General features: G+C 39.9%; 1 protein-coding gene and 1 long non-coding RNA gene across 2 annotated transcripts in view; one reads left to right on the forward strand and one right to left on the reverse strand.

Moving 5' to 3' along the window:
* LOC307254011 overlaps positions 1–27,500 on the reverse strand; it is a 268,838-nt gene that overhangs the window by 228,128 nt on the left and 13,210 nt on the right. The window lies entirely within an intron of this gene.
* cry5 (cryptochrome circadian regulator 5) overlaps positions 10,125–27,500 on the forward strand; it is a 40,756-nt gene continuing 23,380 nt past the window's right edge. Inside the window, exons 1-2 of the mRNA XM_080031943.1 lie at positions 10,125–10,220; positions 11,745–11,964. Of these exons, the coding sequence (XP_079888069.1) occupies positions 11,750–11,964 (215 nt within the window). The 5' untranslated portion in view covers positions 10,125–10,220; positions 11,745–11,749. The remainder of the gene's footprint in view (positions 10,221–11,744; positions 11,965–27,500) is intronic.

Consider the following 27,500-nt stretch of genomic DNA (forward strand, 5'->3'; position numbering starts at 1 on the left):
TGAAGAAATCTCAGGGAGAGTCGACAGAGTTAAGGGATCCCTCTCCCAGGACGGACATGCTGCAATAGATGTCATAAGTAGAGAAAATCACGAAGGAATTTGATCATTGATGTTGGATGAAGCCAGAGTTCAAATCTGTATTTTATTGTTAACACATTAGAGTCCAAAGTATTTACAGAAAAGATTTTGGATACAGACCTTTACTTTATTAGGCAATATTATAGGTTACAAGCCATGTTAAAGTGTATTTAACATTGCTTGCTATAACCTACTGCACCTATAATCTGTATTTTTGCATTGGCCTTTAAACCTGCAGTGTGTAGAATTTTGGGTTTTATTTCCTAGCAGATTTTGTAGAAAGTAATTATAATATCCACAAGTACATTTAATTTAGTGCATAATAGCTGAAATATTTTTTTTTTATTATTATTTTTTTCCCTTAGAAAGGGTCTCATATATGTCCATATTTCTGCATATTTTGGACCAAGGCCTAGTGCCGCCATCTTGAAAGTGTCATAGTTGGAATGTCATCAGGTGCATTGTTTAAAATTTAGAATTGTTCTTGTCCTTGAAGGCCACTGTAGCTTCTGTTATTATTCTAAAGGGGTGGGGTTACCCAGGGAGCGTTGCATTCTAGAACTTTGTAGAACATTTTTGATGATGTCATATTACACACTGCACCTTTAACACAAGTTGAGCTTTTGTCACTCCCACGTGTTTTATTTATATTCCCATGTATCTTATCTGTTGTTTTGTATTGTATCTTGTGCAGCACTTTGGTCAACTGATGCTGTTTTTAAATGTGCTATAGAAATACATTTGACTTTATCTGTAGGCTACATGTACATTGCACATCGATAGGCTATGTCTTCTATTTCATATGCACTTACCCTTAATTTTACATGTGGTTTCACACCTTATCCTACGTTTTAACATTTATTTGGAGTATTTTTATTCACTTGACTCTACTGCACAAATAGCGTATAACCCAAAATTCAGCCCATCTGCCGTGACATTGTCTCGCAATGCCGTGACCCGGATTCGAACCGGGGTTGCTGCGGCCACAACGCAGAGTACTAACCACTATACGATCACGGCGAGCTACGATGAGCTGGTGGGCGAATGGGCACGGAAGGGCGGAGGTATATCCACGCGCGCTCACGCACACACACGCGCGCACACACACACACACACACACACACACACACACACACACACACACACACACACACACACACACACACACACACACACACACACACACACACACACACACAGAAGAGTAAGACAGGGTAAATACAATGATAGCCAACTTTCTGCCATGTCTAATAGTACAAATAGATCCAGAATAAAAAACATTTTTGCACAAAATTATTTTACTGGCATTAGAAATTGGAAAAAGCAGGAGGTCAGCATGAAGGTTTAATATTGGTACATTCAGAATTAAAAACAGAAGATAAATACAATAGTTTAATATAAATGCATATTGTGAAGAGTAAGACAGAGTAAATACAATTTAACCAATTATCTGTCATATAGCTGTAGCCTAATAATACTCATTTAAAGCTGCAGTGTGTAATATGACATCATCAAGAAAGTTCTACAAAGTTCTAGAATGCAACGCTCCCTGGGTAACCCCAACCCTTTCGAATAATAACAGAAGCTACAGTGGCCTTCAAGGACAAGAACAATTCTAAATTTTAAACAATGCACCTGATGACATTCCAACTATGACACTTTCAAGATGGCGGCACTAGGCCTTGATCCAAAATATGCAGAAATATGGACATACAGTATATGAGACCCTTTCTAAGGGAAAAAATAATAATTCTAAAAATGTTTTTCAGCTATTATGCACTAAATTAAATGTACTTATGGATATTATAATTACTTTCTACAAAATCTGCTAGGAAATAAAACCCAAAATTCTACACACTGCAGGTTTAATTTAGTGTTTTGCTTTTATGTGTCCATGTGTTTATTTGATGTTTTGGATGTAATGTATTTGACTTTTTTTACTGTACTGTTTTGGTTTCGCCTCGGCTGTTATAAATGTGTTGTATAAATAAAGTTGACTTGACCTGACTTGACTTGGAGTGTTAGCTGGAGACCAAAGGGTCGCGAGGCAGTTCTCAAAGACATTACACCTGCAGTGTGTAGTTTTGGGTTTTATTTCCTAGCAGATTTTGTAGAAAGTAATTATAATATCCATAAGAACATTTAATTTAGTGCATAATAGCTGAAATTTTTTTTTTGAATTATTTATTTTTCCCTTAGAAAGAGTCTCATATATGTCCATATTTCTGCATATTTTGGACCAAGGCCTAGTGCCGCCATCTTGAAAGTGTCATAGTTGGAATGTCATCAGGTGCATTGTTTAAAATGTAGAATTGTTCTTGTCCTTGAAGGCCACTGTAGCTTCTGTTATTATTCGAAAGGGTTGGGGTTACCCAGGGAGCGTTGCATTCTAGAACTTTGTAGAACTTTCTTGATGATGTCATATTACACACTGCACCTTTAAAACACAAAGCAACAGTTTAAAAAAAAAATTGCAGTAGTTAGTTAGTAGATTTTATTTGGACATGGACATGACAATGTCATTGGACGAACCAGATGCATTGTTTACAGTGTGTTAGCATAAATGCTAGTTTACAACACCTGTCCACAGGAGGCTTTTTAAAAACAACAAAATAAACTAAACAAAACAGAAACAAGATCAAATACTGATAAAAAACTGATAATTAAAAGAGTAAAAATGCAGAATACAATAGAGTACAGAGCAGCAATATAATGAGTCAATATATATAGGCTACGTAGAGTAAAACAAAGGCAGCATGATCAAACAATAAACCAGTTGTAAATTATTTGAGTGAGCACTGTTGATTTGATTTGAGCCGTTGTTTAAGTTCTCTGTTAAAAGTGTTGCCATTAGTCTTAGACTAGTGGGCAAGAGGTTCCACAGTTTTGCCCCCTTTGCAGAGAAAACAGACTGACCGAAAGATGTCTTGTGCATTGGAACAAGACAATCACCATTGATGGAGGCTCGTGTATTTGCCCGACGAGAGCTCTGACGTCTGATGGCCAATTCAGACAACAGTGGTGACACATGGTTATTTACACACTTGAAAAACAATTTAAGATTACTGAAATTAATAAAGTTATCAAAGGTGAGAAGGTTGTGTTTTTTTAGAATGCCACAGTGATGCCATCTCATGGGTTTCCGGTCCATGACTTTTATTGTCTGTTTGTATATTGAAAAGATAGGTTTTAATGTGGTAGAAGAAGTTTGTGACCATGATGTGATACAGTATGACAAATGAGAAAAAATCATAGCGTGCATAAATAATTTGGCCGTTTTACATGACAAGTCCCTTCTTATGAAACGGAAACAGTTTAGATTTAGTTTGACCTTCTTTGCAACATACTTAACCTGCGTAACAAATTTTAAATTCTTATCCAGGATGATGCCCAGATATTTTACTTCATTTACTGATTCAATTAATTCATTTTTGATCCGTACCTCAAAAACATCGGTGACAGGTCTATTACGGATGGAGAAGCACATAGAGACGGTTTTCTTCACATTAATGGTCAACTGAGACAGCTCAAGCCATTTGGAGATGCTGAGTAATGCTTGTGTCAGGTGCTCACCTGCTAAGCTGGGTGTTTTACTGGACACATGGATAACAGTGTCATCAGCATACATTTGACAGTTGGACCCCGGGCAGCAGTTTGGTAGGTCATTGATATACATAGAAAACAACAGTGGACCAAGTACAGACCCTTGCGGTACTCCCATGCTGCTGGTACGCAGATGGGACCTGACCCCATTGACCCTGACACATTGCTCTCTCCCCTCCAGGTAAGATGTAAACCACTGCAGAGCTTCTGATGACATTTTGAACTGTTTTAACTTGTTCATTAGAGTACTGTGGTTTAGGCCTCAAACCAAGGGTAAAATAAGACAATAAATAAGTCAAAGTGGAACATACAGACACATCCAAAGTAGCAATCACACACACACACACACACACACACACACACACACACACACACACACACACACACACACACACACACACACACACACACACACACACACACACACACACACACTGTAACACTGCGTGGGGTCGTCCAAGCCCCCACCAGCTCATCGTAGCTCGCCGTGATCGTATAGTGGTTAGTACTCTGCGTTGTGGCCGCAGCAACCCCGGTTCGAATCCGGGTCACGGCATTGCGAGACAATGTCACGGCAGATGGGCTGAATTTTGATTTGTAGCCTACACTGTTTGGGCCTTAAATTTCACAAAAAAAACACACACACACACACACACACACACACACACACACACACACACACACACACACACACACACACATATTATTGTACTTATATCTGTGTGAGAGCAGAGCTGTCACACTAACCTTTTAACATCCCAATAAATTACCTGTTAATAACGGTTTAGTATTCACGTTCCCTTGACTACGTCGCCCTCTGGTGGCGTCTTATGGTAAGTACAGGGAAGTGGAAATTAAAATAAAAACTTCATTTTTGTTGCTTTTTTAAAATCCTGAATTTACTTCTGTGTGTGTTTCTCATAACACGAGAGATTAAATGGTAAAAATCATACAAAGCCTATTGGTAAATGTAGAAGGAAGATGGATGTAGGCCTACTTTTGTTATACTAGGCCTATTTACATAAGCCTATAATTGTATTGCTATTGGTTCAAGTAGGTTTACATGTTATAGCCTATATTTATTGTGTTGTATTGTGTAGGCTAGTAGGATAAATGCATCATCTTTTCACATTGCCTACTGTTAGAGTTTACACCATACACACATATAGCGTGTTAGAAAATTCAGCTCATCTGCCGTGACATTGTCTCGCAATGCCGTGACCCGGATTCGAACCGGGGTTGCTGCGGCCACAACGCAGAGTACTAACCACTATACGATCACGGCGAGCTACGATGAGCTGGTGGGGGAAGGCGCGACCCCACGCATCGCTAGGCTACAGTGTGTCTGTCATAATTGGGTTTTGAAAGACTACCAGGTAACAGTATAGTATTCACGTTCCCTTGACTACATCGCCCTCTGTTGGCGCTTTATGGTAAGTACAATCATGAGGAATTAAAATATAAACTTCAGTTAAGTTGTACTTTGGGACTTGAATAGTGAATTTTCTTGTGTGTGTGTGTGTGTGTGTGTGTGTGTGTGTGTGTGTGTGTGTGTGTGTGTGTGTGTGTGTGTGTGTGTGTGTGCATGTGTGTACTAACATCACATGAGAGTTTAAAATCATAAACATTCTTAAATGTAGGGGGAAGATGGATTTATAATGCACATTTACATGGGCCTGTTATTGTATTGCTATTGGTTCAAGATAGTTTACATCTGTGTGTGTGTGTGTGTGTGTGTGTGTGTGTGTGTGTGTGTGTGGGGACAAACATAATATGGGAGATTAGATGCTAAAAATCATAAAAAAAGCATCATGGTAAATGTAGGGGGAAGATTGATGTACTGTGATAATGCACATTAACACCCAAGTAGCCTGTTATTTTATTGCTGTGTGTGTGTGTGTGTGTGTGTGTGTGTGTGTGTGTGTGTGTGTGTGTGTGTGTGTGTAGGCTAGTAGGATAAAGGCAGGATCCTTTGAAATAGATAGTATAGAGTTTACACACAAATAGGAGTGTTAGAAAATTCAACCCATCTGCCGTGACATTGTCTCGCAATGCCGTGACCCGGATTCGAACCGGGGTTGCTGCGGCCACAACGCAGAGTACTAACCACTATACGATCACGGCGAGCTACGATGAGCTGATGGGAGAAGGCGCGACCCCACGCATCGGTACAGTGTGTCTGTCATAATTGGGTTTTGAAAGACTACCAGGTAACAGTATAGTATTCAGGTTTCCTTGACTACATCGCCCTCTGTTGGCGCTTTATGGTAAGTACAATTATGTGGAATTATAGTAAAAACAATTTTCGTTGTACTTTTGGACTTGAATTGTGAATTTTCTTGTGTGTGTGTGTGTGTGTGTGTGTGTGTGTGTGTGTGTGTGTGTGTGTGTGTGTGTGTGTGTGTGTGTGTGTGTGTGTGTGTGTGTGTGTGTGTGTGTGCATGTGTGTACTAACATCACATGAGAGTTTAAATTGTAAAAATCATAAACATTGTTAAATGTAGGGGGAAGATGGATTTATAATGCACATTTACACATAGGCCTGTTAATGTATTGCTATTGGTTCAAGATAGTTTACATCTGTGTGTGTGTGTGTGTGTGTGTGTGTGTGTGTGTGTGTGTGTGTGTGTGTGTGTGTGTGTGTGTGTGTGTGTGTGTGTGTGTGTTTGTGTGTGTGTGTGTGTGTGTGTGTGTGTGTGTGTGTGGACAAACATAATATGGGAGATTAGATGCTATAAATCATAAAAAAAGCATCATGGTAAATGTAGGGGGAAGATTGATGTATGACATCTATTGCAGTATGTCCGTCCTGGGAGAGGGATCCCTTACTCTGTCGACTCTCCCTGAGATTTCTTAATTTTTTTTTTTTAATCCCGGTAAAGGGTTTTTCACTGGGAGTTTTTTTCTCAGCCGAGCTAAGGGTGTAAGGGCAGGGTGTCATATTGTATCATATTGTATGGAATGTAAAGCCCACTGAGACAAATGTATTTGTGATTTTGGGCTATACAAATAAAACTGATTTGATTTGATTTATGTAGGCCTACTTGTGTGATAATGCACATTAACACACAAGTAGCCTGTTATTTTATTGCTGTGTGTGTGTGTGTGTGTGTGTGTGTGTGTGTGTGGTTCAAGATGATTTCCATGTTACTGTGTTATACATTGTGTAGGCTAGTAGGATAAAGGCTGGATCCTTTGAAATAGATAGTATAGAGATTACACACAAATAAGAGTGTTGGAAAATTCAGCCCATCTGCCGTGACATTGTCTCGCAATGCCGTGACCCGGATTCGAACCGGGGTTGCTGCGGCCACAACGCAGAGTACTAACCACTATACGATCACGGCGAGCTACGATGAGCCGGTGGGACAAGGAGCGACCCCACGCATCGGTACAGTGTGAAATAAATTGAATAAATTAGAATAAAATTGCTTTATTATTGTCTTTTTATAAGTAAAAGTAACACAAACTATAATTTTCGTTGTACTTTGGGACTGAACTGACGTCACTTGCTAGGCAGCACGGAGTCACGGTCCTCTACAAGGTCTCACACACTCTCTACGATATAGACAGGTAATACTGAACTCTCTCTCTCTGTCTCTCTCTGTCTCTCTCTCTCTCTCTCTCTCTCTCTCTCTCTCTCTCTCTCTCTCTCTCTCTCTCTCTGTGTGTGTGTGTGTGTGTGTGTGGACTAACATGACGAGAGTTTAAATGGTAAAAGTCATACAAAGCTTCATGTTAAATGAGGGAGGAAGATCGATGGATGTACTTTTGGTCTGTTGCTATTGGTTCAAGATGATTTCCATGTTATGGCCTATATGTACTGTGTTGTGTAGGCTAGTAGGATAAAGACATCTTCTTAAATTGCACATAGCCTATATACTACTTTTATATAGTATCAGAGCTTAATCACGAATTGTGTTAGAAAATTCAGCCCATCTGCCGTGACATTGTATCGCAATGCCGTGACCCGGATTCGAACCGGGGTTGCTGCGGCCACAACGCAGAGTACTAACCACTATACGATCACGGCGAGCTACGATGAGCTGGTGAGGGCAAGTTCGACCCCACGCATCGGTACAGTGTGTCTGTCATAATTGGGTTCTGAAAGACTACCAGGTAACAGTATAGTATTCAGGTTTCCTTGACTACATCGCCCTCTGTTGGCGCTTTATGGTAAGTACAATTATGTGGAATTATAATAAGAACTTCAGTTACGTTGTAGGTCTACTTTGGGACTTGAATAATTTTTGATTCAATTTATTTCAGACATATCAAACATACAAAACAAAATGAAAAGCATAGAAATACAATAAACAAAAATTATGTTTTCACAAAAAAAAAGAAAAAAAGAAAACAAACAAATTATCTGTATTGCTGAGATATGCCTGAAAAGGAGCAGGAAGAAGTATACACTTATTTAATCCTACCCCTTTTCCATAGTAAAAAAATTAAAAATTAAAATATTGAATTTACTATAGAATTCTCTATAACGTATACATGAATCTGATAATTAAACATTATATCCGGGTTTAATCATAACGCTGCAGTAAACATATTCCACTTCCACCATTAACCTCATTTGTAGGCTAGTTTGCAAAGCGACGCTAAAACAAAGCTGCTTCACCAACACTGACATTTACTGGCCAATTGATTTGATTTGATTTGATTTGATAAATCTTAACTGTCCGCGAGGAGGAGGGGGCATTTGTTCTGCATTCAGTAGTATAAACAGTGTCATACAACAAACACATCATCATAAATAAAAACACAAGAAAATACGGGAGACATCGTGGCAATATAATAATCCACTTTGTTTAAGAGATAAAATGCGTTTGTTTAACCACCCAACAGCTGAAGGAATACATTATTTAAGATTTCAGTTTGTTTGATATTTACGACTGTAAATTAAAAGTTACAAGCGATGTCAACATTAACATGTAGGCCTATAATGTTGTGAATCTGTGTGATCGAAATAAACTGAAACTAAACTAAACTAAACTAAACTAAACATAAACAGACTCAAACATGCCATATACTGTATGTGAGGTGTTATACAGTAGAGTAGTAGAGTATATTGCAGTCATAAGCAAAGTAAAACAAGTCAACGTTTTTTTATTGTCAGCTCTGATATGCAAGACAGACGTCACATCAGAATGGAAATGGCGTTTATCTCTGACCCACGGTGCAGTAGGAACGATAAATATATATATAGAGTGAATGAATGAATGAATGAATGAATGAATGAATAATTTATTTCAAATATGCAACAACAATACAATAATAAAAATGCATCAACAGGAGTCAGCCCTAGTGACTCCTGCACTGATAAAGCCGCCAAGCACTCTATAAAAATGCCACAACATATTTGAAAAGGGGGAGAAGTAAAAACTTGTTGAATCCCACCCCACTCCTTAAAACAATATTAACAGGTCAGAAATCAAAATCAAAACTCAAACTCAAGAGAGACTAATTTCTAATTTTCATCATATCAATTATGTATCAACACTTGCATATCTGTACACCATACCGATGCAGTAGTAGATAGAGTAGGCTATAATAAGATAAAAACAATATATTAGATACATTCTAAATACTAAGTGATGCAAAGGATTGTTTTGTACAATATAAAACAGTATGTATAAAATACAATAGAAAGTAAGTAAAAAGTAGATAAGCAATACCATATGTTCTTTTTACACACTTATATTTTCCTTCATTGAAATCCCAAAATATCGTTACAAAGTGGTTCAATCCCATTGTTATCGTAAAGTAAAACACAAGCAGCGTATAATCCAAAAATCAGCCCATCTGCCGTGACATTGTCTCGCAATGCCGTGACCCGGATTCGAACCGGGGTTGCTGCGGCCACAACGCAGAGTACTAACCACTATACGATCACGGCGAGCTACGATGAGCTGGCGAAGACGAGAGAGGCAAAACCCCATGTCTTTAGCGAGGGCGGTGACGGTGTGTATATGCTGCTGTTTTGGGCGGTGAATACAGGCAGAAAACGGCACTTAAGCGTGTATATTGTTGTTGTTTTAGACATATTTAAGACGAACGAGAACATATCGAGCAAGTTGTCATTCAATAACCTACACAAAACGTTAATAGCCCATGTCACGTAAGCTAACGTTCAGATATGCCCGGTTTACAACTGAAAAAAACGGGCAGTGCAAAGCGTAGCATATACATTAGGAAACTAATAAACTAACTAATGCTCTCTCATATAAGAAAATGTTAGTAAGATATCTATCGTAGGGTTATTTAGTTGAATAGTTATAACCATTAACTTCCTGTATATGTATATATGTATCTTTTCAATGCACTATAGCGACATCTGGCGGTCAAACTAGTGTACTGCATGTATGTGGCTTTACCAGGTCGTCTTGTGATTGGCTGATTCGGTTGTGACGTCGCACAGTTTCCTGTTTTGTATAACAGAAACAACGTCCTCGTTACGTTACCAAACACTAATTTAGTTGAAAAGCTGCAGCAAATGAGAGGATCTAAAATTGTATTAACGCAAAATTAAGGTAGGCTTAAATTGTCGCTGCAGATATGTTGAATCGTCATGCATGTAGTAGGCCTAACTCTTTCACGCTGTGTCGATGTGTGTGTGTGCAAATCTATGTTTATGGACGTGTAGGCTATTTGAGTTGAAGCAAACTTTATCTGTATAGCCTCGATAGCTCCTTCCCTACAAGAGATGCAGCTCGAAATGCTTTACAACGATGAAATTACATGCATTACAAGCGTCACCAGTAAACTAGACATAAACAAACATATAATCGATACAAATAGTACAATTGAGCAGAAACATTAAGGACTTTGAGTTGTAAAGAAAGCATAAGATCAACTGTATTTCAATAATATAAAGGCATCAGCTAATACAAGGAAAACTATATAAAATCAGTAAATAGGCCTACAAGAAAATGTATTCAAAAACATAATTTGTGAATTGTTCTACTAATGTCTGTAGTTGTTTGTGTATATTGTTGTTTTAAAAAAATATCTGGGTGGTTGTTTCACACTTTTTTGTTGGTCTTGAGTGTCTAGAAAAGCAGCATGAGAAGAAATAAGGTAGATTTGGAGTCACTGTTTTGGCGTCAAGAGTCAAATAGTTGTCCAGGATGGTGCTAACATACTTACATTGACTTGCGCTCTGCACATTTCTGCTCATATTTTCATTAATTTTCCTTTATTTAACCTCGAAAGATCAATTGAGGGGTGATGACCCTCTTTTACAATGAAGTAGAGTTTGTACAGATACACAATGTACAATGAGAATACATAACAAGTTTACACACACACACACACACACACACACACACACACACACACACACACACACACACACACACACACACACACACACACACACACACACACACACACACACACACACACACACACACACACACACACAGAGACAACAACAATTTAAACATTCAGATCATTTGAATGAAAGAGACAATAGCCTAATTAAAACAGTTACAAGTGTAGAGGGGCTGATTCAAAATAATAATTTTAAATTGGTTAACAGTTATGAGTGTATTTATTTTAATTGTATGTTGTAGGCTGTTCCAGGAGTCAGGGGCACTGTGGCTAAAAGCGGTTTTACCAAGCTCAGACCGGGCATAGGGGACATATAACATGAGCATGTCAGTTGCACATACTATCTTAGTAACTTCACCTATATATATATATATATTGTTATTTTTCTTCTTTAAAAAAATACCGTAAAGTACTGTGACAAGTGCAGTATTTGATTTGATATATCAGCTAAATAAAGAACTGATTTTAATATGTCCATATCGGGTTTTAAATCGGGTCTGAAGACTTTTCTGTTTCCGTTTAAATTTTATTTTTTTTAAATGTTTTAATTATTTTATGCTTTATTTCTATTCATTTTTTTCATTCACCTTTTTTAATATGTGTGCTCTATACTTGATGTATTTTATTCTTGCTTCTGTAAAGCACCTTGAATGGCCTTGTGTCCGAAGAAATGTGCTTTAGAAAATAAACTTGCCTTGCTTTGCCTTGCCATATTTTCCCAGGCACCATGTCTCAGTCGTGCATCCACTGGTTCCGTAAGGGCCTTCGCCTGCATGATAACCCAGCTCTAGAGGCCTCTCTGCGGGACTGTGCAGAGCTGTACCCCCTCTTCATCCTGGACCCAACCATCCACAACAGCACTCTGGTGGGGCTCAACAGATGGAGGTTTCTGTTAGGAGCTCTCAGGGACCTGGATGAGAGTCTAAGGAAGCTTAACTCAAGGTCTGTACAATGTTATTTTAATTTTATTTCTTTAAAGGAATACTTCACCCATAAAGAACCGGCGTTCTATCATTATAGAATCGCTATTGTAATATAATGAATGAGGTTTTTCTCCCCTCAGTCTTCCCTTGGCCCAGCTGTCCTGTTAATCCTAACCCTTACTGTGATGTCACAAGAAGGAAACTGTAGGGTTAGACAGTGAGACCATAAAACACTCTTTCTGCCTTTTCTCAGGCAAGGATGAAACAATTTTTTTTTAAATTCACATTTATAACTACATAGGATCTCCGAGTTCAATACACCTTCATATTTCCACCAGTGAAGTAGGTCTTTAACCTTTATTTTTCCAGATACAACCAGTTTGTAAACGCTGCCATACTGAGAAATACAGAGAGAGTTTTGTGGAGCTGATAATAGGCTTAACTAGAAAATGCATTTCCTGCTGAAAATGCGTGTGAATGCTGAAACAGCTTACGCTAAACTGGATAGCTGAGTATGAAGATTTGAAAAAGGTCTATAAAGGTTTATAAAGTTGTTGAAGTTTATAAAGGTCATAATTGTGTAAAATAAGTTTAAAAGGAGTTGAAAAGTTGAATATATAGAGGTTTGAATATCATTTCTTGCTGAAATTATGAAGAAGTTGAAAGATATGGATAAAAACTTAAAACTGTGAAATAGTAATTGAATAGACTTGGAGCTGAACTACATTGAAGGCTAGAATGTATATGAATCAGCTAAAGGAGTATGAAGATGTGGAAAAGTAAGAAATAGTCTTAAGTATGAATGGTAGTGATTTGTTGAACTCCTATAGGAATGATGTTGAATATTTAAACATTTTTAATGTGTGAAATAGGCCTTAATAGAGCAGAGTGTTTGCCCCATTCCAACTTTGTTCCCCTTGCCCCACTGCGTACATGTGAAATAAATATACAGAACACTAAATTGATCACAAAAGGAAGAGATTAGTAATCAGTAAAAATGTTTATTAACTCTGGCCATTGTAGGCACAAAACAAAACAAAGAGGAGGTAAAGGGCTGTAGGACATGTCTGTAGCTGCTTCCAGTCATTTGTTTGGTGGGAGGACACGGAGGAGGAGAGGCCCTAAAAAGAAAAACAGTGAAAAACTTGAGTACTCTCGTTCTGAAGTTGTTCTTTCAAACAGCATACACAAACAGGTGCCATTGTTTTATCAGGTCTAATCACCTTTTCCACTTGTTGATGCTGCACCTGGGAGGACTGTCACTTTGAAAGTGACGACTCCCTGATGACTGATGTGCCGCTGTGTTTCCCTGCAGCACTTCACCTCATCACTTGCCAAAAGATCTGCAGTAGTTACTCTACTGAACCTATCTGTGCTCAGATGGTGATCTGGAGGTTGGAGGATGAAGCTGTTATGAATTAAAGAAAAGTTAGTTATTAAACCGAAGGCTGTGAAAAAAACTTCACCTACCGGAAGAAAATAAAATAGTTTTGTATCAACTTTAGATCATTGTATATCCGGTTATACTGGGTCTATTTGCATGAAACAAAGACTGGCATCGAGTTTAAAGCCAGAAGTCAATGGGAAACATGACGGCAATAATCCAATATTCACCAAGACCATGGGATAATATTAAAATACCTTTAAAACTGCTGCAGGGTAGAACACATTCAGTCCTGCGCTGTTTCATACAGAGAGATGATCTGGAGGATCAGTCTGTTCCGACCGTCTCCACTGGGAAGTGGAGGCATCACAGCAGAGCAAGACCTGATGAAGAAAAATGATACTATTAAACTCTGAGCTGTAACTTTAAAGTCAAGCAACAACTGTGACATCACAACTAATAAACCAAAATATTTAAGAAAATTCCCAATACCTTGCGCTCTGTTGTGGAGAAACATCGGTACTGGCAGAGGGAAGGACACATGTCTCTGTGTGGTCTAGCAGCGATGCATCTGATCCAACATGGTGGGTCTGCTGCTGTTTGACAGGTCAGACGGTGCAGCAGCATCCAGTCTGTGGCTTTGATGAGCAGTGTCTCAGAGAGAAGGTGAGGTAAAGGCCGGCAGGTGTTATCTCATCCACTGCTTTGGAGAACATTTTGACAAAGAGGGAGTAGAACTGTCTCTGTGTGGTTCAGCAGTGAATGGTCTGTCCTGGTCCTTTCCTTGACTGTTAAACTGATGCTGCTGCAGCTGGTCTGTGGTCGGCTGGGGTGTGTGCCGAACCTCACGGTCTTTGAAGGAGCCGAGGCCACAGCTGGCATGTGTCGCCAGGTGACCCATACACCCTCTGCCACCCTCCCTGCCAGAGGGCGTATGGGTAGGAAGTGTGGGGTTTCACACTTCCTACCTGTCAAAGACTTAATGGAGTTACTGGAACAGAAAGCGTGAATGTTACAAATACTTATGCTATGTACCAAAAGAAAAACCATGTGTGAAACACCTCGCAGCTCTTATTTTCTCCATCACATTGCAGCAGTCAAATCAAGTTTTGAGCAGGGGATCATCTGGTCCACCCTCCCTCCCTCCCAGCCTCAAAGCGACTGGGACAGCCTGGCAAGGTTTTGAAGCCTGGCTGCACAGATGACCCCCTGCTCTGGATAAATGTGGACTGTATTTGTAGTTTAAATCTCTGTACATTTACTGTTTGTTACCTGTCGTAGTCATCCTTATATTCTCCCTTTGATTCCAACACAAAAAAACTTTTATCTACATCTCCTCAAAATCCTGCTGACTTATTTAAGAACTGTTGGAGGAGATTACACAGAACACAGGATTGTGGTAACTGTAATATGTCTTCATTATCCCAGAATGGAGACAACGCTGTGGCTGAGAGATGAAGATCAGATCCAGCAGTGTGTTCTTCTCTGTTGTTGCAGCAGTGATGAGTTGCGCGTATCCCCTAGACTGAAACAGCTCAAATATTGGCTTACTTGCGTTGGACAGGAGATTCTCATTGAAATCGCCACAGACAATGATGGGGTGAATATCCAGGATCTCCAACGAGTCCAAAAGGCTTCCCAGGTTCGACAGAAATGATCTCATGCTGTAGTCTGGAGGTCTGTAAACAGCTGCAAGCAATGCACTCACTGGCGCTTCAACCTTCAATGCCACAAACTCCAGGTCAGTTACATTATGTACATACTGTTTTTCACTTACTTGAATGTGGTTTCTCACATAAACAGCAACTCCACCACCATGTCTGCTGGCCATTTGTGGAAAGTTTGTGTAGGACAGGTGTCTGTTGCGCTTGAACAGATTGTAACCCTCCAATTGTAGACTCTCTGCAACAAAGGAGCCATGTAGGTGCGTTTCCGTGAGACACAAAATGTCTGAGAGACACAGTTCGTGATGGCTCTTGATGTCATTCACATGAGATGGCAGTCCCTCTGTGTTGTGGTGAACGATAGTTAGGCTGCCAGGTCTGTCCGGTGTTTGTTTCATATGCAGAAGAGGCATCATATCATCGAAGCTGACTTCTCTCATGGTCTGAAGGGCTTCAGTGATTTCTGGGTTGGCATATATTTTACTCTCGTCCAGGTCCAGCATGTGAAGTCCACGGAGAGAGGTGACTCTGCTGATCGCTACGTACGCCATGCCTGGTTCAAAAATGCGCTTCAGTGATACCACAGCTGATGTCTTCGTCATGCCTTGGACCTTGTGTATCGTACATGCAAAGGCAAGTCGAACAGGAAACTGTCTGCGTACCACTCCTTTCTGCTTCAGATTGTCCTCGGCTCTGTCTATGTACACCAGATTTTCAGGTCCTCCTGATGCTCTGTTACGGTAATTCATCCCAGCTGTTTCATCATCCATCTTGAGCCCAAGCATAGTGACGTGTGAAAACCCAGATAGATCAGAGGTTACTATCCTGCCTAGTGTAGCAAAAGATCCATTCACCAATCCTTGAGACACATCGATGTTTCTAGTGAGCATGACACGAGCACCTTCAGCAACATTTAGAGTGTCTGGTAACTCATTATTGCCTCCTTTAAATGGTTTGGTCTGTCGTGCCATTTGTCCACTATGTGGGTCTTTCTTGAAGTCATCTGCATCAATGGTGGTGATATGAGAATGGAGCAGAGTTAATATTGCAGAGTTGTGTCCATCTACTTGTTTATTAGTAGCAAAAATATGCAGGACATCATTTGGACAAAGCTCTGGTTCAGTGATGGTCTGTGACAGCAAAGCTCTGTCTGCTTCAGATAACTTGTCTGCCTTTCCTTTCACACGGATCCTGTTCAACATCTCTGCGAAGGCAACATCATCTTTCTGACGCATGATCTCAGTCAGAGTGATCATCTGAAAGTTTTCCTTCCACAGGTCAATCTCAGAAGGCTCAAACACACAGAGGGTCTTGGACTGTCGCACCGGTGGGAGCTGATGAAAATCTCCAACTGCTAACACTGACATCCCTCCAAATGGTCTCTTGCTTCCTTTGATCTGTTTCAATCTGGCATCCACATAGGCAAAAAGGGACTTTGAAATCATCGACACTTCATCGATAACAAGGATCTCAGCATTTAAAAGGTCTGATCTAACTTCATCCAGTTTGTTGCCAAGTCCTTGAAATGGGGGTCTGAGGCTTCTGGGCAGCTTGAGGAGAGAGTGCAGTGTTGAACCTGAGATGTTAAAGGCAGCAGTGCCAGTGAACGCAGTCAAAAGGACGGTGGGGTTTGATATGTCAGCCTCCTCAGCATGTCTCGGCAGCTTGCACAGTATCTTAGACGCCTCGGAAAATATGCACTTGATGAGATGTGACTTTCCTGTTCCAGCTCCTCCATTTATGTACAAGAAAAAAGGCTCTGGATTGAGGCCACTGACACGGTTAATGCACCATTCTCTAACTGCATAGAATACACAGGCCTGTTTCTGGTTCAGATTCTGATACATTTGGCGTAACAGCATTGGGTCTATAGCAGGGGGCTCTCGGATGGCTCTGGCCTCTGTAGCAGCATCAGCCTGATTACTGTATTCTGGCACATTCTCCTGCACATTGTCATGGTCTGGCTCTCTCGCTTGTAGTTCCTCAATACACTCCAACCTGACAGCTTCAGATTCTGGGGCCAGATTACACCATTCATCAATCACACCTCTGTTCTGTTCAAATTCCTCGACTGCTTGCTCTATTACTTCACTGTGTTTTTCATAGTTGTCTCTGTTTCGTTTGACAATGATTCTGGCCATCTCAGGACACTGTGAGCCGGGTAGCAAAACACGGCCAGATTTGTAGAAGGACTCGTATGTTGTTCTCTTCAGTTCGTGGTCTGACCGGTGAGGAATGTACAGTTTTAGTAATGTGGCATAAAACTGCTCAGGTTTTTTCTCCTGTGACGCGCGGTAAAATCTGATGATAGCAGGCTTTTCGTTTTTCCTCATTTGAACAAATCCCATGTCATTCAGCAGGGGCAAAGCGCATTTACCTTTTGTCTGTTGGCCATAAACAATCCTGCTTTTGGATACAAAATCAGCCAGACACATCTCCTCAAACTCTGGTGTTTCAGGTCTGGATTTGTATTTGTCTGTCAGAGACGTCATCCACACGTTATCACTTTCTGATGTTGTGTTTTGCAGGCTTGACAGGGAGCGGCTCATTTTCACTGGGTTGTTGTCTGTGGGAATGAACGTGACTCCACGTGAACATTTCTTCATGCTAATACCGCATGCTCGAGTCACACACTCCTGAGCACTGACTTCTCTCTTTTTGGAATAGGCCTGCATGATTTCTCTCATTTCATCACACTCATTGACATGGTCTTTGTTTGAGTTCTGAATCAGGGTTTTTAGATACTCACTTACAGAGTTCTCACTTTTGCATATATATGTGCAGATGTAGTGTATCAAACTGAAATAATTGAGTACGTACTGCACGTCCATGTTAGCGTCCCAAGCTTCGAGTAGACACGGGTTGTATCCATTTACCCAGCAGTCCTTTGGATCACGCTTCAGTATCAACGCACTCGATTTGTTTATTCTGTTGAGGCATAGCTCGTACTCACTCAGTGTTAAGTTACATTTAGCTAGGAGCTGATGTAAAGTTAGGGAAGCAGCTTCAGGCTCATTCAGCAGCATGGTCAGTGGAGCGAGCGTTCTCTTTGCTAATTCCAGTTCTGCTAAACCATCATCTTCCCCAGGTCTTGTTATCATTGTCTCTCCTGAAGGGGGCTTGGGAAATCCAAAACGGCAGCCAGAGTTGGAACTTCTGAAACATGTCCTTGAGTGGTTTTTGCTGTGCATTTGTACTTCTGTGACTTTTTTGTAAAGATCAGGTTGTTTATGTGGGTCAGGGAGCTGAGCTGTTATGTATTTGGACACAAAATTACACACAGTCAAATCATCATCTTCCTCAAACACAGGTGCACCTTCTACCCATAAGAGTCCGTGTATGTGAGGGCTTCCTCTATTTTGAAATTCCAGCCTCCAAAAATAGTCCACGACTTTCCCCAGTGGTTGCGCAGGAGACAAGATTAAATCTCTGAATAGGGCCTCAACACGTTTGTCAAATAATCTTAGGACTGTGACCGGATTACTTCTCAAAATATTGCATTTGGTCCCCCAGTCTAGCTCATCAAAATTGACTTCCTCACCCTGCTGAGCTTTTATTGCCTCTATCACCTCAGGCCAACGCATTTCAGCTGCAGAAAATGTGCAAAAGAATGTAGGAGAACCTAATTGACGAATAATGGAGAATAAATCTCTGGTTGTTTTTTCCCAGTAACTCGGGGTTCCACGTAGCGGCTGCATAAATCTGATTGCATCTTTATTTCGCACCAGTCTTTCAACCTCGCGCCTGTCTTGTAACATTCCTGAGGTTATTCTCCGTCCATCTCTGGTGAAAGGCTTCCCTTTACGTAACTGAATCTGCATGCTGGAAGTGGCCAAGTGTATCTCTGTCACAAATTGGGCAAAAAACAGATAATTTGTATCCGTGGCGAAACGACCATCAACACCGAAAAGCCTGGTTTTAAAATAACTGCTGGGAGATATTTTAATTGGTCTCTTCTCATCCAGTGTGTTTTGACCCGTTGGGAACTGAGCAGGAAAAGCTATGGCCTCAAGTTTAGGTGTTCTAAAGAAACCGACTGGACTGTTTCTTTCTGCAGGGGCAACAGAGTAGATACCTTCACTGAAACACATTATCTCCTCTGAAACATCACATGGCTGAAGGCAGGATTCTAAAGCCAGACCACCATTAGGCATGTCACCTTCAAGTTCTGTATCATCAGTCTGCTCTGGTTCATTTCCATCACAACGCAGCACGTCAGTGTTCTGTTGCTCATTTTCCCTTACTTCCTCACACAGTGCAATGCTTTCACACACGTCAATTTCCATCATATCATCCTCATCGTAATCATCATCCTCCATTGTTACATCATCATCATCATCATCATCATCAGGAAGTGTTGGGTCGCATAACTCCGCCTCCTCTCTGATAGTTATGTCGTCATACTGTGGGTGAATTTCTTTTAGTTTATGCAGCGCCTGCACTAGTTTAGACCAGTTTACAGTCTGGAAGAGCTGGTGACCTTTGTAACACAAACGTCTCTTCAGTTTGACCCTCAAAACCTGCGATTCACCTCTCAGTCTGGGCAGAGCGTTGACTGTCTCCTGTACCTCAGATGGCACACACACTACATTACCCCTAATAGATTTCTGAGCCCCTTTTGGGAGAGGAATGATTTTAGCAAACGTAATGCATTTAGCAATGAGATGTCTCTCCAGTATGTTGAGATCAGACAGTTCAGGAGGTATATCAGCTAGCTCCAAGTTGTTAGCTATAGCGAGGGGTGGCATGGCTCCATTTTTAAGATGATTATGGCAGGTGTGACAAATCCATTCTGTCTTCCTCTCATCAGGCATCTTACACTGTTCATTTCTGCATTCATCACCACAAACATGGACATACTTTCCTGTCAAGCATGCTGCAGCCACATCTGGCTTCTTTACATATTTTGACCTTGTACATTGCTTTACTTGGTTTGGAAATGAAGATTTATGACAGACGGTGCACACAAAACTTGGGCCGACCTTTATATGGGATCTGAAAACAGATATAGCTTCTTTGATTAAAGGGTCATCACTCTCACATGTTTGTCTATTTATCCGTCTGTATTTCCTTCTTATTTTTGTGGCACACCTCATGTTATGCATACTCTTAAATGCAAGGTTATTATTATACCTGTCTCGCATTAATTGTCTCATTAGCTCTCTGTGTCTTAGCCTGAATGCTTGATCACGTGCATAACGTTTAGTGATGAAAGATCGCTGTCTTAGCCTGAAGTCCGCACAGTCTCTGTATCGGTTGGTGATGTACTGCTTTTTCCTTTGCTGAAAATCAACATTATTTTTATATCTGTTGGAAAGATACTCTTTTCGTCTCTGCCTGAAGACAGTATTTTGATTGTTACGATATCGGTTGTTAAAGTTCTCTTGTTTTGCTTTTCTAAATTCATCATTTGAATATTTCCTGCTTGAGTAAGATTTTTTCTTTACACTAAATGTTTTATTTAAAGCATACTTTGCTTTTTCTTTCCTCTTTTGATTCTCATTTCTTTGTGATGGCTTTTCAGAGAGCAATTGTCTCCTCTTAAATTTTTTTCTTTGTTGTTTATTATATTTCGATAAGTCAGGTAAGGCATTATCACATGACAATGAAGCAGGTGCGTTTGATTCACTGTGAGGAGCATCATATATGACAGAATCAACCGCTGAAGGTTCTCGATCAGTTTCCATATGAGCAGATACCTCATCTACAATGTTAACAGCGACATCAATGGTATCAGTGTTTGCCTCTGGAACCCCGTTAAACAGAGCAGGTGAAACAGCAGCATTGTGAGCTGAAGGAGGAGTCTCCGTCTCTTTTATAGCATTGTTCTGGTTGGTCATGTTCACTTTGTGACATTTTCTCCTTTGCCGTTTACTAAGTTCACAGGAGATAACTGGCACGGCATTTTCACTGGCAATAGGATTCATCAATGGGACATTTTCGTGTGAATCACTTTGAGGAGCACCATGTGTGGTGACAGAATTCAAGCTGAATCTACTTGATGGTTCTGGTTCGGTTTCCATAGGAGTGGACAGCCCCTTTACTATGTTTTCAGATACTTCAGTAGTTACCTCTGCAGCCTCATTTTGAAGAGCAACCTCCAACAGAGCAGTTGAAACAGCAGCAGTGTGAGTGGTAGACGGTCTCTCTGTCTCTCTTACAGCATTGTTCTGGATGGCCATGGTCATGTTGTGAAACTCAACAGGCTTCAGCTCATATGTACAGTTGGATTGTGTGCCCAGCATTCTGTGATACTGCAGGAGGCGGTCGATCATATCACTGAGATGAGTGAACGTCAGCATGACAGCAGTACCAGGCGTGTAGGAACCCAGGAGTCGGGGCAAACCTTTGGATGATCTGGAATGTGGGTCAAAGAAACCATATCTGCCTGACCTGGTTCTGAAAACTGCAATACATAACGATGTCATCAACAGCAGTGCATACTGCACATCCGATAACAAGCAGCTCAGTCCTGACTCTAGATCCAGAAAGCTGTCTACAGCGCCAGGTGGTGGACCTGCTAATGTACCATACCTACTAAAGATTGTCATGTCCACATCACTTACACATCTGCGTGCTGGCACAGTATCAGGGAGCTCATCAGTAGCCAAATGTATGTGTGTAGGGAACCTTTTCCTGGCAGCTTTATACATCACGTTACCTTTATCCAAAACATTATTGAGATCTGCTGTGGTGACGTTTTCATTCTCGTGAAGGAATGCTAAAAATGTGAGTGAGTTACAGGTGCACTGCTTGTTCCTGTATTGGCCGTATTTATGGGAAGCCTGGCTGCGGGATGCTTGGACGTGCTGTTCAGATGGTTGATCTCCCAGGTTCACCCAGTCTGCATGAGGAGCTGCTCCACCAGGCTGGTCATCAGTGTAACGTCCTCTCTTCAAAGCGTCAGCATAGGATAGACCTGCTCTTGGTACAGACGGCATGTGGCTCTGACCCGTGTGGTTTACCTGGTTAGCATTAGATTGCTCTGCTACACACTGCTTATCAATGATACGCCTCCTCTCAGCATCAGCATCAGCTACCTGTAGTTCACATGGAGCATCACACTGTTGAGGTTGAGTTGCTGCAGGCCTCTCTCCATCACTGCTCTGAAGACCAACACATTCGGCTCCTTCAATTGTTGCACTGTGAATCTCACCCGACTTCTTCCAGCGATGGCTTACAGCTCTGGAATTCTTACTCTTCTTTGGCATTGTTGTTGTGTTCAAAACCCACTGATTTTACCGTTTGACTTTTATTGTACACAACCAATTTAATAAACAAAATATCAATGTTAAATCCTGTAAACCGTTCAAGTTTTGGTTTAGTATTCAGACTCAAAGCAACCAATTTCTCAATACAGCTGGTTTATTTATCACAGTATATTAATGTTCAAAAAAGCAAAGCTTGTATACCGATTCAAACAATGTAAATAGGTCTATAGTCAATGAGGTAGAATTATATGCAAATCAGGGATTTAAATATGATGTATGTCTTGTATTTTTAGCAGAAGTACAGTTACACTAGTCTAGTAAACAATAACAGATAATAGTTAACGTGCAGTCAAGTGTGAAGATAGCTGCAATCAAAACAAACCCTTGGGGACAAACTTTCGTTTCACAGCAGGAAGTTCAGGAACAATAGTGTACTAGTATAAAATATGGATTTTCAGTCCAGTAATCTCTTGTGTATTATCTTCCAATAATGTATAATACACAACCAAGTATGAGGAGAGAGAAGTTGCAACCTGAGAGACTCAAAGATCCACAGATTGATTAATCTAGAACACAGGAGTTTATGTTATATTCACAAAAGCTTTCTGAAAATGGTATTCCAAAACAGTGGGTTATGATATTCAATTCCAACAGTGGGTTGTGATATTCAATTCCAACAGTGGGTTGTGATATTCAATTCCAAAACAGTGGGTTGTGATATTCAATTCCAAAAAAGTGGGTTGTGATATTCAATTCCAAAAAAGTGGGTTGTGATATTCAATTCCAAAAATATTTTGTTCTTTTGAAGCCAACAAAAAGATAGAATAATGGAGGTAAAGCTGGGTAGATGGGATAGCAAGATAGAGCTTCCAACAAAAAGATAGATATAGTAGATTTGATAGGATAGATAGATAATTCCAGTATGTAGTGGTGAGGAGTAGATGGACAGGAGAGATAGAACTGAGAGATAGAGGAGAGGGAGAGCAGCAGCAGCAGCACACCTGCAAGACAAAATGGAAAATGATATTAGACATTTCAGAGAAAACTTTTTAAAATAAATACTATTAAAAAGGTATTTTTTTTCATCTTTTCTTTCATGATTATAGCTCTATACACATGTTAAGGGCTGTCCCAAGAATTAACCAAGTCTTATACGATTGATCAGGTTTTTATCAACATCATTGTGTAATCATATCCCCCCACCCCCCGTTCATTAATTCATATTTGCTTTGCGAGATTACCATGTTCATTTATAAACACACACCCTGTGTTCCAATCCCCATACTTCCCTACTATTTAGTACGCCACAAAAAGATTAAGGATGTCCCAATACATGAACGTCAATTGTAGTATGCTGAAAATACATTAATGCCCCACTAACTCCAATAGCATTTTGGAGTATTCGTCTTTATTCTTGACATTTCTCAACATAACAGTTGCGAAAATCAGATGGCAGGGTCAGAATTTGGCGTAAACAACATGAAAGCATGGATCCATCCTGCCTTGCACCATCAAGCCACTTTAAAATTCACTTAAAATCCCCTTTCTGATGCTCTGTTTCAGCTTCACCACGTCTAAATGCATTGAGTTGCGGACATGTGATTGGCTGATTAGCTTTTTGTTTTTATAAGCAATTGAACAGGTGTACCTAATAAAGTAGCCGGTGAGTGTATATTTCTAGATGATAAATAAGTGCTATGTTAACATATCACAATTGTGTTGCAAGTCTTTTATAAAGAAAATCATGAAATGCTCATTAACAATTAATTGGTAAATTATGAATCAGTCTTTTACAAACCTTTCTTCATCCCCCTAATCTAAAGTGTAAACCATTCATCAGGTTCATATGAGTAGTAGGGCTGTCCTCCACTAAAAATGTACAAAATCGAATCTGATTGGTCGAATTTTGCCTGTAGTAAACTAATCGTCAAATCATGCTATTTTTTTTCCCCTGCTTATTGATCCAAATTCTCATTTCCAATGGGGCTGAACGACCCAATTATAGTTTGTCTTCTTGAGTTAGCATAAGAATATATGTCTACCTTAGTCATTCACTCACACTTAGTATATTGATTAAGAGATTGAGTTGGTTTCAAGTATTTTTTATAGAGTTGTCCAAGAGCCAAGGACCACTTGTGGAGAGCTTCAATTAGCAGGTACTGTTGTCTCAAAGAAAACAGTAAGTAATGCACTCCACTGCCATGGCCTGTATGTGAGCTCACCAAGCAAGACTCCATTGCTGAAAAAAAAGCTTGTTGAAGCTTGTTTAGTACTTATTTCACCCGCTGTATATTACTGTTTTGTAAATCATCGTTTCATAATTATGAATTAACAATATTATAAAGTAAAAAATAAATCAATATGCGAACGAATATTAGACAGCCCTTAATATTCAAACCGGTTATGGGCATTCTTTTTTGCAAATGTCTTTGCTTGAACGTTGCCATCACAACTGATAATGCGACCAACTATGTCAATGGTGTAGAGAGGTACTTGAGGATCACGGATATCCCGTGCATGGCTCACATAATTAACCTGGCCGGTGTATTGAGAGCAGAAGTGCTGGGGCTCACTTACAAGCTTCACTGTGTGTGTGTGTGTGTGTGTGTGTGTGTGTGTGTGTGTGTGTGTGTGTGTGTGTGTGTGTGTGTGTGTGTGTGTGTGTGTGTGTGTGACTGGTTGGCTGTGAGCTAATCTCTTTGTTTGGGCAGCTCTCTGCCACACACACAGCTAGAAATAACTGACCTAAAAATGCCATGATTGACTAATCACAACAGAGGTTGTATAAGTGCCATATTATAACAGACATCTTCAAGGCAGACCATTGATTCAGACAAACATTACATTCCACAGGTGAACTTACTGCACAGCTGCCACAGTGTCACCAACAGTGATAGACTGCAGCTAGGAGGACGCTGCAAGGAGAGACAAGACAGAGGGAGACAAAAGAGATTTTACTTTCATTGCTGAAACACAGCAGCTCACAGCTAATTTCAATCCAAACTGTGTTCAGTTTTGGTTTGTCATTTATTTACTAATATATTTTACTGTCTCATATTTTCCTCCCTTAAATACTATACAGTGTATGCCGGTTACTGCAGCTACTTTTTACTTAGTAAATAGGTAGGTTGCAGTAATAAGTAATTCTAAACCGTAAATCAATAATATATCAGTTTAATTGTAAATACCAAAATTCATGTGTGTGTGAACTTACAGTCAGTAGTCAACGACGGGATGTGATCTGCAGTTGGAGACATAGTCTGATGCATTAGTGGGAAACACTGCATGTTACTGCAGCTACCTATGGTATTATGACAGCATTTAAAAAGGCCAAAGAATGTTTTAAAGACACAATGAAACTTCTTAACTTTCTTATTATGCAATTCATGTGTGTGTGAACTTACAGTCAGTAGTCAACGACGGGATGTGATCTGCAGTTGGAGACATGGAGCAGGAGCAGTGGAGGGAGGGAGAGAAGGAGAGTTTTAGTTCACATACGAAAAACAAACCCACAGCTCATTTTAGTTCAAAGTACTATTCAGGGTTGTCAAAGACTCATTCAAGATTCAGAGTGTTCCAGGGTGTTAAAATGTTTTAAATAAATTACTTTTGCTTGATTCATTTTAAATAAAATGTTTTGAGATAAAGAACAATATTTTCTATATTATGCCCAGATGTGTTGTGGTCTGTTGTCATGTTCACTTACAATAATTCTACTTACCGATAAAAAATCTTCTGGCTGGATTCATGTTCCGTTAAATGAGAGAAAAAACAAGAGAGAAAACAATATGTTACAGTGGGTGGGTTCAAACTATTCAGAATAAATATAGCATCTAGCCAAAGATAGAATATATCATATTTTGTATACTTTTCAAGAAAGTGTTTAGATGATGACAATAGTAAAATCCCCATCTTTAATGTGTGGAATCACTTTTGGTTTATATTCAGGTATAAATTAAATAGACAACAAAATGTAGTTAATCATCTGACCACTTCACATATTAATGTCTCGCTTTTTACTATTTATAGCCCTATGTTTGAGTAAAATGAACATTTTGGTTTTATTCTATAAAATACTGACAACATTTCTACCAAATTCCCCCTGAAAATATTTTCATTGAGAGCATTTCCATTAAGTAATGTAGACATGAAGATTGAAGAAAAATCCAGACTGGTCTCTTAGTAGAGTACATATATAAGTTACTCTAAGAGAGTGAGTATATGAGCATGGTTTATACATAGGGAAAGGCAGGTGCCTACTAACCGTTTAGAAGAAAAAAATATTAAATCATAGGCTTATTTCCAGTGTTCTAAATGGTCTGGGAATTGTATTTTACATGTAGTTTCGCAAAGCCAGACCAAAACTACAACAAGTAGTATGATGTTACACATCATGATAAAGTTCATCATATCCATCTCTGCAATAATAATAAGGGATCTTATCTTTGACCTTCTTTAACTTTATTTAGGCCGATCATCTTCGTTATGTGAAGGGAGAAATACTAAACCTCCTTTATTTGGATTTGTAAATCATTTTTTATCACTTAAAAGTAGGTTTTCTAGTAAAGTAACAAGAAAGATAAAGATGTATAGGGAATGGGGATATATCTCGTTTCTTGTTTTAAAAATGCCCCTCGCTTTTAAAGTGTTTACTCCTCTTTGTGTTGTGTGCTGCTTCTAATCGGTTGTAGCATGTGTGACTCTCCTACGAATATGTTTCTAATGGGCCTTCAAAGTAAAACTAGAAAACGAACTGCATCCGCAACAAAGACGCTACTTCCTAAGGCACATGCAAGTCGAGCCAACTCGGAGCTGTCCGGCTTCAGTCGGGCTTTTTCGTCACTCCCCCGACTGCACTCGGCTACTCTCGTCTACTTTCCAGACGAGCCGAAACGGGGATCGAACGAGCCTAACGTGTGAGCGCGAGACGGACGCACAATGAGTCATGACTCCCCCTCCCCTATGAAGCTTCATACAGCTAACATAAATTACAAGCTTGCCTGATAGTTAGTTTTACGTAACTGGAAGCTGGCTAACAGCTACAATGGCTGATTAAAACTAACCCAGAGACAACACATTAGCTGACATAAGCCTTAATTCTGATAACATCAGTTCACTTGCTGCTACTCAAATAAACCGTTTGTGTCAGTTAGTTAGCGTTAGCAACAGCGATCGCCAGTTTAGCGTTAGCAACAGCGAACGCCAGTTTAGCGTTAGCAACGGCGCTAGCTAGTTAGCTAACATTAACCTCATAAGAGACTTGAACATTTGGTATTTATTTTGAGCTCAACAAAGT

The sequence above is a fragment of the Ammodytes marinus genome (genome assembly GCF_949987685.1).
Source record: "Ammodytes marinus genome assembly, chromosome: 1".
In the NCBI taxonomy this organism is placed as follows: Eukaryota; Metazoa; Chordata; class Actinopteri; order Uranoscopiformes; family Ammodytidae; genus Ammodytes; species Ammodytes marinus.